This window comes from Mytilus trossulus, chromosome 4, assembly GCF_036588685.1.
Source record: "Mytilus trossulus isolate FHL-02 chromosome 4, PNRI_Mtr1.1.1.hap1, whole genome shotgun sequence".
Lineage (NCBI taxonomy): Eukaryota > Metazoa > Mollusca > Bivalvia > Mytilida > Mytilidae > Mytilus > Mytilus trossulus.
In genome coordinates, this window is record NC_086376.1 from 59,302,932 (window position 1) to 59,316,829 (window position 13,898).

At 32.0% G+C, this 13,898-nt stretch overlaps 1 protein-coding gene across 1 annotated transcript in view; it reads left to right on the plus strand.

Moving 5' to 3' along the window:
• Nucleotides 1-13,898, plus strand: part of LOC134714035 (angiopoietin-1 receptor-like) — a 120,913-nt gene that overhangs the window by 78,079 nt on the left and 28,936 nt on the right. The window contains exons 3-5 of the mRNA XM_063575284.1: nucleotides 5,865-5,951; nucleotides 10,174-10,236; nucleotides 13,311-13,395. Coding sequence (XP_063431354.1) covers nucleotides 5,865-5,951; nucleotides 10,174-10,236; nucleotides 13,311-13,395 — 235 coding nt within the window. The remainder of the gene's footprint in view (nucleotides 1-5,864; nucleotides 5,952-10,173; nucleotides 10,237-13,310; nucleotides 13,396-13,898) is intronic.

Here is a 13,898-nt window from a genome sequence, read left to right on the forward strand (position 1 = left end):
AAATGGTCTTGTTAAAATCTAACTTTATTTGGATACATTATCATTATAATGACTAGTCATTAAGGGTTCTGATACACAGAAAACGCTTATCCCATCTTAATAAGCAGGTTTCAAAAAAAGAGAAGAATTAAGAGTGATTTCATAATACAAATTTCAAATCTCAAAAAAAAAGAGTTAGTAATTGCAATCCATGAATTACAAAAACCAAACTTGACTGTAATACAAATTACAGAAAAAGATAGGCGTTGTTGAGATATATACTACTACATGTATATTAAACTACAACACAACACAAAATGACTCTTATGGTAGGACCATGTGCAATTTTCTTACTCATTATTCCTGATATAGGCGTTTGATTGTTGCCTAATTGGCAAAAATCCCTCCTCTCAATCACTCATCTAATTAGCATGGTAAAATAGCCATACTCAGAAAAATACCCAAAGTGTAAAGTGTAAATTCACATTGTGATAAGACGTGTCACGAATATTGTGTATCCCAAATTCTTGTATTTGTTTTTGATGTTATATTTGTTATTCTCGTGGGATTTTTTCTGATGCTGGGTCCGTTTCTGTGTGTGTTACATTTCAGTGTTGTGTCGTTGTTCTCCTCTTATATTTAATGCGTTTCCCTCGGTTTTAGTTTGTTACCCCGATTTGTTTTTTTTGTCCATGGATTTATGAGTTTTGAACAGCGGTATACCACTGTTGCCTTTATTTGATGTTGGTTTTCTTACTGAAATCAGATTTAATACATTAAAATTGTTGCTAACTTCCAGTCATTTAGTCTCGTATATGAAGTTGCCGCATTAGCAATCATATAAATCTTTCTATCTTCAAATTGAAAGAACTGTTGCTGAATGAAAAATAGATGTGAACCATTTGATTCCACATGTCCTTGTCTATCTAAAGGTAGACAAACTTCACTGTATTCGTACTGAATGTTTTCATAATGTTTTTTATAGCTGTAGGTGACTCCCGATATGATTTTATCCAAATTTGAAACGTAGAAGTAACGTAATACCCTTCAATCTGTACGTTTTATTTGAATAATGTCCGGTGTAGCCATGACGTCTTTGCGCCAATGTATTATTACTTTTTGTAACGCATTAGCACTTAAAGAACAGTACTTATTTCAATTTTGATATGACGGTCACAAGTTTTTGTTTTACTGTCTCCGCTACGAATCGCCAATAAAAAAAAACATTTGCCACCGTCAAATCGCTAATTAACGGTGAAAACTTGTTTACTACAATACTGGGGCCGTATGCATAAAACATCTTAACTTAAGTATTTCTTAAACTTAGATTTCAATAAGAATTTCCTAAGTTAAGTAAAATTCTTATTTGGTATGCATAAACTTACTTAAGGAATACTTAAATCGGAACTTTTCTCTAATTACCGTATGATATATACTAGCTCATCTAATGTACTCATCCATGTAAAAGTTTATTATGATTGTTCATTTAAAATAATTGATCAATGCATGCTATTATTCTAAAGAGCTGGGGTTCAATTGATACAGGTATGTAAAACAATTCAACAGAACATAACACAGTATAATGATGAACAATTGGCGCATATATACAAGACAACGATTTTTAAGGTTGATGTTTTGACGGATGAGCAATGGAAGAAAAATATATAATCCGACTTTCCTCTACTTAATCTTTAATCATCTTTTAATGGGTGTAATATTTTCTGGATACAACAATATGTTTTAAACTCTAACAAAACATGATCAAGGTGTCAGTGGCGTAGCACAAGTACAAGGGTAGCATTGTAAGCAAATCATTTTACAGAACACTTTTTGTTACTAATAGTTCAGCTTATTGTGAATTGACATCTCCCTCTGGACCCCTTGCCTACATTTGCCTATGGTTTGAAAAACATCTATTGTGATGTGAAACAAAACCCCAAAAAAAAGGAGAGAGGGTAGAAATTTTTTTCCAGGAATCCTTATACAAACTAGGGTATTTTTCAAAAGTCCTACAATCTTTACTAAAACAAATTATTACATTAAGTATATTCTCAACATCTTAACGTACTTAGCAATATTTTCGAAACCGCAATATATCTCATTGAATATATAAGGGAATATAAAAAAATTAATTTGATACGAGTGAGCCATCATTAATATATCTTATATGATCTTATATAAACTTCGAATTCCATGGGATGTAGCAGTGGGGACTTCTGACTGCCGTTACAGTGATTCCATAATAATTCCCCCCTTTTGTGAAAGAGGTCCATAGCTTGGTAGATCTGAAAACTTTTTGATTTTGTCCATGTAGGTGAAAAAAAATAGGGTATGCCCTTCATCTTTAAAATAAAACTAAATTGAAAATTCAAATGACCCCCCCCCCCCCCCAAAAAAAAACAACAACCGCAAAACAAACAAACAAAACTAAGAAACAAACAAAAACACACACACATGATATAAAAATTGTGGTTTTGCATGCCCTCTCTTCATTCCTTAATTCTGCTTGAACTTACGGTAACAAATGATACCCGCGCGGTGTAAAAATTTAAAAAAAACCGTGCACGTACAGAGTAAACAAAAGAAAAATAGAACCATGAATTACACGAGTATAAAAACTGAGTACTTTTCGGTAAACACACGAGATATGGGAATAGTATATAACTACCCACTGTTATCTCTTGATTTGTTGATTATACGTGCATGATTTGAAGAAAATTACGATGATCGTTAATATTTAACAATAAATAAACGAATAATTAATATTTTATTACTATTATAGTGATGTGATTAATCAATTTAATTGTAGATGTTTTGCAAAAAAATGCATACTTTCGATTGATTTTAAACTATTTTTGAAAATTTAAGGAAGCTTTATAGGTACCTTAGACTTAAGTGTTATCTTAGGCGATTCCTTAGTATAAGGAGTTTTATGCATACCACTTAAGTTTTGTAGGCGTGACTTAAATTTTACTTAGAAAATACTTAGTCTAAGATTTTTTAACCATACCAGTTAGATAAAAAGGGCGGAGTTTCCTTAACTGAAGTGTTAACTAAGGAAAATCTTAACTTAAGTAGCTTTATGCATACGGCCCCTGGTATTCTTTAGGTGAACTTCATTGAACTTATCTTAATAATTAAAGTATGTGAAAGATTCCATATTACATGTCTACATTACCACACTACTTATTTTATAAAGGAACTATACATATACAGCTTGTCATTTTTGTTCCCTGACCATTTTCTGTTTCATCTATCCCCGGTTATAGGAGTATACAGTTTGTGTGTTTGGTCAAAACATGGTGTACCAAACGGACAAATAATACCTTTAATCTATCTTTCTCCAGCGGTTTTTTTCTGCTTACTTTTCCTGAATAAGCACGTCTGTTATATATGATATATTAATATTTTATTGGTATAATATCACTATGGAAAATATCCAATTATCATGAAAAACTTACCTTAATATGTTTTAAATTTGAATATAAACTAGATTATCCCGTATTGCTAAAACTTTAGTTGTTTTTTTCTTTTCTATATGAATGGTGTTTTATATCAATAAGAATATTAATCTTCGGCAAAAGCTAATCATGGCGGAAAACATCGCGTGCTTTAACGTGTTTAATTTTGGTAAAAACATTTAATGTACACTTGTATTTGGTAAATAGTTGGCGTTACCTACATTTCTTCCGGACTAATCTATGAAATACAACAATGGCTGTATTTTGTTTCTGTAAACACGTGGTTTAATTGACTTTTGAATAACTGATATTTACTTCGGCCGTTGGCCTCAGTAAATATTATTTTTTTCAAAAGTCAATAAATCTACATATGTTCCGAATCAAAAGTCATTAATTGTGTATTATAGTTACAAAATACAGACAAACCAGATCATAATTATTATCTTTTCCTAGCTCTAGCATCTGTTATTTAATTTGTTTGTCAACCAATGACATTAAAGTATGCCAAATAGAACTCCCTCTCCTAGTGTTTGTATTCATTTTAATTGTCAGATACATTGTTCTATATCTAGCAATAAGCACGAAAGCATGATTGTGTTACAGTCATTAGACAACCAAATTATAACAAACAAGGAAATGAACTGTTATAGGTTATAATCATATTGAAAATGTGTAATGTTATTTTATCTAAGTCTATTGTTGCTATAGAATATATTTTTGTACTTACGTTTATCACAAATTGGATTTGCGCAAAAATAATGTCATCATTTCATTCTGTTATTTGTTTTTAATAATATTTTGTGCATCTCGTGAAAATTGATATAAAAAAGCAATAAAATATACCTTTGAGAACTAAGGTAATGCTAGCGCCCTTGGGTAGATACAATTTTAGACGAAATATAAAACCTTAGTAACAAGTTTATATAAATCATGTTACAATAATTGAAATGCAATGGGGGAAAAGATATGATTGATTTTACAATATTGTTTTCTCTAAGCAGAGAACAAGTTTAGGTTTTATTTGAAATGAAAATGCAATGACGTCTTACTGAAATACATACAATTAATTTGATTTTCGTTCTTTCAACATATCTGAAATTAGTATTAAAAAATAACCTTTCCGTATAATAAACCGTCAGATTAATAGATAATGGATTAAACTGTAAATGAAATAGACACATTTATGGCAACCGCTATCACACATCGCCTTAAAGCGCTGTATTTGAGTATATCATTTTTGTCATGAGGTCTCACTGTAAAATTGGAAGATAAAAAAGCTTTAGACGGTTCCTGTTGAAAAATTACATTACATATTGTTTGGTTATTCAGTCGTTATTTCTGTATATAAATTGGTATAACAAAAAAACAAATGAAAATTTGCAATAACTCGCTTTACTCGTAATGTCGTAGTTGTAGCATACACATGCTGTTATAAGAATTTTAGATCTGTAGAATTGAAAAAGCGTTCAACGTGGGCACATTTTGATAAGGCGTTTAAAATGTGTGCCTCGATCAACGCTTTCAATAACTCGCTTTACTCGTAATGTCGTAGTTGTAGCATACACATGCTGTTATAAGAATTTTAGATCTGTAGAATTGAAAAAGCGTTCAACGTGGGCACATTTTGATAAGGCGTTTAAAATGTGTGCCTCGATCAACGCTTTCACATCCACAATATAATTGAAAATTCAATTCTGATAATCACATTGCTATCATATAAACGCAACATTACGAGTTTAACAAGTTATGGCATTTTTTTTATGTGTGTACCTATGCATTGTTCTGATGCTGTGCGTGGTCAGGTACACGAATCAGATTTATTACGGGTTAAAAATTAACAATCGCACAAGCAGTAACTACTTAACCTTCCAATTTACCGTAGATGAAACAAGTCTTTTGTTTGGGTTCGTGTTGCTCAGTCTTTAGTTTGTGTGTTCTAGTGTTTGTTTGTTGGTCTTCTCTTTTTTCCCGTGGCACCCTCATTTTTTATCCTTTGCGGTGTCAGTTTAGTTTCGACTAATGGGTTTGAATGTTCCTCTGATATCTTTCGCCTCTTTTTCAAAAGTAACGAATTTTCAACGTATATAGTGTTAATTGAATTCATTGTTTGTAATCATGATGCTCATGTCGTTTTTATCTAGCTTTGATGTCTTCTTATGTTGTTTTTTTTAGCAAAAAGTCCTTAGATATTAGCTGTACTTATTGATATACAACTTTTTCTTACGTTGAACACAATTTTGGAAGACGTATAGGGAGCACGGAATAAGCTTTAGTGTAATGTACTTTCCCGCACTCTTGTTCCCTCCCCCTTTATATACTTTTATAAATATACAATTATCAGTTACTTCTATTGATGTTGTGTCTTTAATATGAATGTTTTATATAAGTATACGAATACTATAGAATTTCTAATTATTGTTTCAGTATGGGAAAAAGCAAAATGAAAGCGTTCAAGACGACCTGTACCATGTTTACCAAGCAAATGATTGCAGTAATACTCTATGTAAAACGGTATGTGCAGTGATTATTTTAATGATGCAAATAGATTGTTCTACAATATGTGGCTATACTTAAACAAATAATAAAGTCGAACTTGTAATATTGCCTTAAAGTATACTTTCCAAAAGCCAACATATTATTTTATAGTTTTAATGTTTACGGTTTATTGACCCTTCTGTAGGCTGTTTATTACGCAATTGTCAAAGTGTACGTATGTCTAAAAAGCAAAATACGTATTTTTTTTTTAAATAGATGGGCCGTTTTGTATATATTACAAAAGAAAACGTCGTCCACATAGATTTTAATTGTTGTTTAACCAAATCAAGCTTAGATCTAGACTTAATTGCAGAGAGTTCGTTATAACATTTTATACCTAGATTACTTACTAGTTAATCAGCGTAATTATTGTTCAAAAAATTCTTTTGATCCAAAATACCTCGTGTTAAGTCACTAATATCGAACTAACCCTAGAAGTTGTACAATAATTATCCATATGTATTCATATTTAAAGTTTTTGAATTAAAATAAAATGTATACAACAAACCATTGCAAGCACTGCCTGCGGTTATTCCCTATATATATAACTGTTAAATACTAGTGTCAGAGTGAGAAAAGCAGTGGTTATTCCATAAAATCTCTATATAATCCTTAAGACACACAGTAGACCTGTGTTCAACAAAATTTTGAAAGTGCAAAAATATCAACCCTTCAAAAAGATAAGTGTTATATTATACATAAACTGAAGGGAAACTTCGTTCACAGCAATACTATGAATTGTATCGTTGCAAAAAAATAAAATTGGATTTTGTAACAAACCAAGCCAAGATGTACCTCACATTCATAAGGGGTTGAGTAATGAAATTTGGCATGATTATTTCCCACTGTTTAAATGCGTGTTTGCTACCTTACCAAAAAAAATAGATCAGTTATTAACTCTCTTAAGATTTGTAAGGACCTTCCTAATGGAATGCATCTTCGCTAGCCAAGGGTTACGATCCACTCCCGCTCTCTTCACCCTTGGCGGATTGAGATAATATTTCGGAGACACAAGGTAAGGATTTTTATTGGTTGCAGTAGATACTCACTGCATCCAATCAAAAATCGCCTATAACATGATCACGTGTAAATGTTGAAAGTGTTTGTAAACAATTGCCACGTGTTTATTGTGCAACAAGTCTTTATATCACTAAACATAGGACTATATTTAGTGACAACTTGAATGTTTTTAATCAACTAATAGAAGTTTCTGTGTATGTTTCATGCACAAATGCATGAATATTGACATATATTTTCGTTTCCGGCTTTACCAAGTGGTTAGAATCTAGACGCTACCGTGTTTTTATCTCCAAATTGAAGAGTTCAAGTGCTACCATTGGTCAAGAATAATTTATTCGGAATGGGCGTGACTTTAAACTTCCGATAGATGGCGCAACATTGATATCACAAATGTTGGCTCAATCTGCCAAGGGTGAAGAGAGCGGGAGTGGATCGTAGCCCTTGGCTAGCGAAGATGAATGGAATGATCTAGCACATTTTTTAGAACAGATACCAACAGTACTATTAAAGAACATTCTGCATCTATCTCATCTAAAAGCGTCAGATGCATTCAGTTCCTGTCTAGGCGTTATTTGTTATATAAGGTGCTCTTTCAATACATAACTACATCCTCAAGCATTTCAGTTTTATAGTAAAGGTTAGCTCTTAAATGTACATTAAAGGCTGTACGCCTAACTATAATTTGATGGAAACAAGTAATTAATTTCAAATTATCCCAGAATTTTGCTAATTACAAAGCAATCGTTGTCATAGTAACGGTTTGATCTTGTCAAATAATATTGAGAAAATAATAAGATTCAAAGGGAAGGTTACCTATCAAATGCGTGGGATATAATAGATAATAGGCTGACAATAATAATTTTATACACTATATATAGATAGTTACCAAAGGCAGCATGCCTGTAATTTAATACGCCAGACGCGCGTTTCATCTATATATAACTCATCAGTGACGCTCAGAATAAAATAGTTAAAAAAACCAAAACAAGTACAAAGTTGAAGAGCAATCGTACCCAAAATTCCTAAAAACAGTTACGCCAAATATGGCTAAAATTATCTATGCCTTGGATAAGAAAGTCCTTATTTTTTTCAAATAATTCACACTTTTGCAATCAGTGAATTTATAAAAATGACCATACAATTGATACCAAAGTCAATACCGAAGTGCTGACTATTAAGCTAGTGAAACTCTCGGTGACGAAACGTCCACCAGCAGTGGCATCGACCCAGTGGTATAAAAAGTTAGCAAAGATTCATCAGTGGTGCAAAGATTAAAGAAACAAGTAAACCAATCAGAAACAAAGTTGAAGACCAGTAATTCAAAAAAAAGTATATAATCGATTTGAACTGAACTTGAAGTGTATTGTGAAAGCAGAAACGTCGGACTCAAACATGATACTATTATGCTGTCTTTCTGAACAATATATTTAAAACTTAAATAACATGAATAGGTGCATTCTTTGACTACTAATTTGCCTTTTCTGTGTCAGATTATTGTTTCTAAAGTACTGCATATGTGTTACTATTCCAATAAGTATGATTCCTGACAGTATTATCATTAAATGGCAGAAAAAAGCAATAAACTCCTAACAATATATAAGTATCATTCCATGCATCATAAAGAACTTTAGGTGTCAAAGTTCACCAATTATGCTCATATTGTAATGTTTGATTTCTAACATACTTAAACGAAAATCCAATTTACAAATTTCCCAAAGGAAGTAAGCTATAATCCAAGACTTTTTTTTATTATAATTTATCAGTATTTCGTGCGTATTATAGTCTAGACGCCATCTATTTAATCAACTGACCCCCGAAGAGTGTTCATGGTCAGCAACACGATCTGAACATAAATGATTATAACAGAGAGACAATAATGTTTTGTGTTCGATGACTGAATCAGTCAACAACAATATTCGTTCTAGTTTCAAGGTCGTCATTATTTTCTTAACACGCATAGTAAATGCTCGTCATATCTCCAGCAAATTGTATGATAAAAGGTTTCAATTACATAACCTAATACCATTTCAAATAAGGTAGAAGTAGTGCCTTACAATTCAATAATAAAGCAGCGATAAGGTTTAGCCTATTTTAACAAAATTGAACCATTTCTTTTTTTAAATTCCACTTTTATAAGAGAAAAATAATCACATTTAAATTATTGTTTATATTCTAGCTAAAAGTCTTTTTAAAACACTGAAGGTTCAACTTAAACATATATGAAATTTAACTTTGGTTTCTCTAAAAGTTTTTGTGGTTACATTTATAAGACCAAACTTAAAACTTCCTAATTTAAACAATAGAAAGAATTTATATCATGTCAACAGTCCATCTTAATTGTAATATGTAAGACCACTTTATATCATGTCAACAGTCCATCTTAATTGTAATATGTAAGATCACTTTCTATTGGTTTTCAATGCTGATTTTAACGTATTTAGTCAGCAGCTTTTAAGTTTTCACTTGTTATCTGTCATTTGTTTTAATTCATCATATCCAATCCATTAAATGATTATCAATTTTTTCTAAATTAAAATTAGATTTTTGTAATTGCGAGTGCTAACAGATCGGTATTTTGTGTCATTAATCTTTGTGCTACCTGTTAGTTGCGTCAAGCAAATTAGATGAGTCAAACTTGTAATTACATTTTTTCTTACGTTGAGTTGTTATAACACGTCCGGGTTAGACAAAGGGTTGAGCTTACACAAACATGTTGTTGGTTTTTTACTATGGTCGGTTTGTTGTCTCTTTGATACATTCCCCATTTCCATTCTAAATTTTATTTACCCGAGGAATACCACAATGCCTGTTCCAAGTTGAAGTAAGAAGTCTGTATTTCATTTGGTTGTTCATGCCACTGCTGGTGGAGATTTTATTACTCGAGAGCATCAAAGTCAAGAAGTTACCACTTCTGCATTAATTATATTTCTGTTATTCTTACTTGTCCGAGATCATCTGAATGGAATGAATACATAAGCTGCGAGACACATGGTATTTTTTTCTCTATGTATCGGTTTTATTCTTCGATAGTATTTGGTTGCTGGTCCATGGACATAATATCCTTTATATACATAAAGTCGTATAAAGTGTATATTAACTGGAAACGCATTTGATACATATAAAGATAGAATATCCTCTAGCAACACAAAAATAATCCTGATTTTATTTATTCTTTTAGTGCATTATTCCATGTGGAAACATAACAAATATTAGACAAGGAAAAACCTGTAAGGAAATATGTGTAAGTATAAGTGAACACTATTTAAGCATTTAAGGATGATGAATGTCAGAAGTTAAAACATTATATTGGTCATAATCAAGTGTCATTTTGTCGCTTGTCTACAAAATGCCTTTTTAAGATTATAACCTAATAGCTTCCGGTATTAATGATGCTATCGCCATCACGGGAAGGTTAACCGTTATAAACGACGATGGATATCTTCCAATGTATAAAGTCGTAACCACAATTTAGTCCTCTTTTCTGCTTACGTGTCATACCGTATTAAATTAATCACCGGTTATGAACCTACATGAAAGGTGCCAGCAGGATATGCTTACCAATCTGGAGCATCTGTGATTGAGTCCGATTTTTGGTTAGGTACGTGTTACTTAGTCTTTGGGTTTCGGAGTGGTTTATTGTGCTTTGGTTTTACTTTTAACATAGGTATCTATTAACTCGCTTTGACAGTTTATGTAGATTTGACAGTTATCATTAAATATTACTTTGACCCACAATGCCTTGAAATTATACATATTAGTAGACGTGACAGTATTCTGTCGACGAACTAGTCCTGTAATGCATCTATACGATATTATAGATTATCGTTGATTATCTCAACGAGAAAAGCAATCGAGTTGAGATGACCAATGACAATCTGTTTATCGCTATTTTACCTATGACGACGTTGTCAATTTCAATGTCAATTTCGTTAGCAACGCCACGTGGCTCCTTAGTTTCTAGCAATATTTTTTCCATATCAAGCGAGAAGCATGATATGAAAATTATCACAAAAAAAGATCAAAGGAAATATGCACAAAATAGCGATAAGCAATGTTCTCGCTCAGATTTAAATTGCAAGGGATTGTTATTTTATTATATGTCGCTCATGTCTTTCGAGCCATTATACCCTGGTGTGTTGGAATTAAAGGAATCGCCTCTCATTACTTTTTGGTCATGTGTTTCTCATCATAACTTAACGCATTAGGTTGATATGAATATATTTTTTTTATCATCTGTCGTTAGTATCCCTAGCAAAACATTGGCGAATCACATTACAGTGTTAAGAATCTAAGAATCTATGTGTGTTATCGTTTGTTCGGGTCTGGTATAGAAATGCATGGCATGATGCATTGTATTGTACCCTTACATCCAATCACAGCGCTGCTAATTTGACTTCCTTCACTTGCCTTAGGTACACAAAAGGCCAACCTTACACTAGGAAAATGTAATAGAACCGTTTTCACTGTGTATTTCTGTATTTTTCTTGGCGTAGTATATTTTTTTTCTTTATTATCTCTTTAGCATACCATGATGTTATTAATTGCACGGAATCTGTGTTCTTTTATCTGTCGTTATTGGATCTCTATCTATACATCGGCACATTACACTGTAAAGCATATATGTTCTATTATCTTTTCTTTTCACATGCTTTGGAACTAGGCGAGTGGATAGTGCATAATATTGTGTTTCTGATGTAGCTTTAAAATAGATTAGATACTGGGTACTAACCAGCTGATCTGACTACTCTTAAGTTATGTTTGCAAGCAAACCGCAGTTTGCCTTCAACTACACTATTTCTATTTGTTTTAAACAAAAATCGGATAAAGTGACCATGCACGCTAAACTGCTGAGACAGCCGTATGCCAAAAAATATTGTATATAATTGTAAAGTTGTATTAGTTTTTCTAAATTTACCACTTTTTATGATAAAACTCTGCATAAAACAGTTATGTGTGGTGTATGAAATTTTGGAAGTCTGTTCGAATAATTCTCTAGAAAATATTTCAATAGATTTCAGAATTTATATTGTAAATATACACACTGAAGTTATTCATAGATAAATAAAAAATATATTGTACCCTTTCATCCTATCACAGCGCTGCTAATTTGACTTTCTTCACCTGCCTTGGGTACACAAAAGGTCAACCTTACACTAGGAAAATGTTATAGAACCGTTTTCACTGTATATCTCTGTATTTTTCTTGGCGTAGTTTAGTGTATGTATTCGGAGATATATTATCTGTCGTTAGTGTGTATCAATTCATACATCAGCGCACTAAATTGTAAATTAAAAAAAAATATATTCTTTTATATGGCAGTAATATTGCAATAACACAATGGTTACCTCATAAATCAAATATGCTACGTTATTCGTAATTAAAAAAAAAAGTAGCTAATAGTGGAGAGTTGTATGATGATTCTGGTAGGAAACTGTCTCTTAAACGCTTTGTATGTCCGCTTTAAAGTACAAACATTTTAAGTTTTTCTATTAGAACTGAATGACTTATGTTATGCTATAAACTATGCTTAGTTTAACATGGGTAGGCATTATATTTGTCAATATTCTACACCTCGCTTCGTCTCGGTAAAAAAAAAATGACTAATAATGCCTTCTCGTGTTAAAATGAGAATAGAGGATGAAATTTACAATGAAACACCAAAACAATTACATGACAAAAGTTATAACTTAGACTATACCATACGAGCGCTTGTTCAAACAATATTTCTATGAAGCAACATTCCCGCTGCGGCTACATTTGGATTATATATCTCGAAATTGATACGACATTCTAGGGCTTGTCTTTCCTATTATGATTTCCTTGATAGATGGTTGGTGTTCATAAAAAAAACTAATAAACCAAGAGTTCCAAGCATTGAATTTGACCTCATCACTTCGACAATTTTTAGGATGCAATCACGATTTGATTGCATATTAAAGAACATCTGTTTCATATATTACGACGGATTTGTTCCAAATGTCTTAAGTACAGTCTCGCCGCCTTCCCCCGAATGTGACATACAGAATAAGATATATCAAAGGATTGACAGAATAACAGTAACATGAGCAACAGTTTGGGAGTACATCATGGTCTGCCTTCCCTTAAATATCACCGGAAATGATTCCTAGGTTTTAGATGGGTTCGTGTCGCTCAGTCTTAACTGTTTTGGGATCTGTTGTTAGTCCGTCATTTTCTTTTTTAGTGTTTAGCCATGACGTTGTCAGTGTTTTTTTTTTTTAATTAGTTTGAATGCCCCTTTGTTATCATTTGCCTCTCTCATAATGGTTAAATTGACTGAAATTTTTTTTTTCAAAGTTGCGGCAGGGAATCATCTGTATTAGTAGTTGTGAAGTTTTGATGGCAAACTGGAATTCTTCGGGAATTACTGGTGTCACTAGTGGTAAGTAGTATAAAGTAACATATCTAAATATTGTACAAACGTTTTAAGTAATTATTTTATTGTTCTATTGCGTCTAATAAATATAAAGAAACTAGAGTATTATTATTAAAAAGTATTATTATCTTGATACGCTATTAAAGACTCCTGCATGAAAATTAGGAATACATTCAAAAAAGAAATATAACAACCCGTTTTGAACAGCAGTATACTACTGTTGCTTTTATTTGTGCTACTAGAACACAAACAAGACAAAATTTAGGTATGAGTACCAAAACAAAAGCATACAAAAGCAAACTGCTATAGCCAGAATTATTTCAATTCTTGAATGTTAACATCATAATGAATTATGATCAAACTATATATAAATAGTATTGTGTATTTGACTAAGTTGATGTAATCGGAGTTTTCTCGGGCACATAAATGAATCATGTTTTTTTGTGTACCTGCACCTTCTGCAAATACGTGGTCTGCTACGGTACAAATGGCAAAGAAGTTTAGCTAGC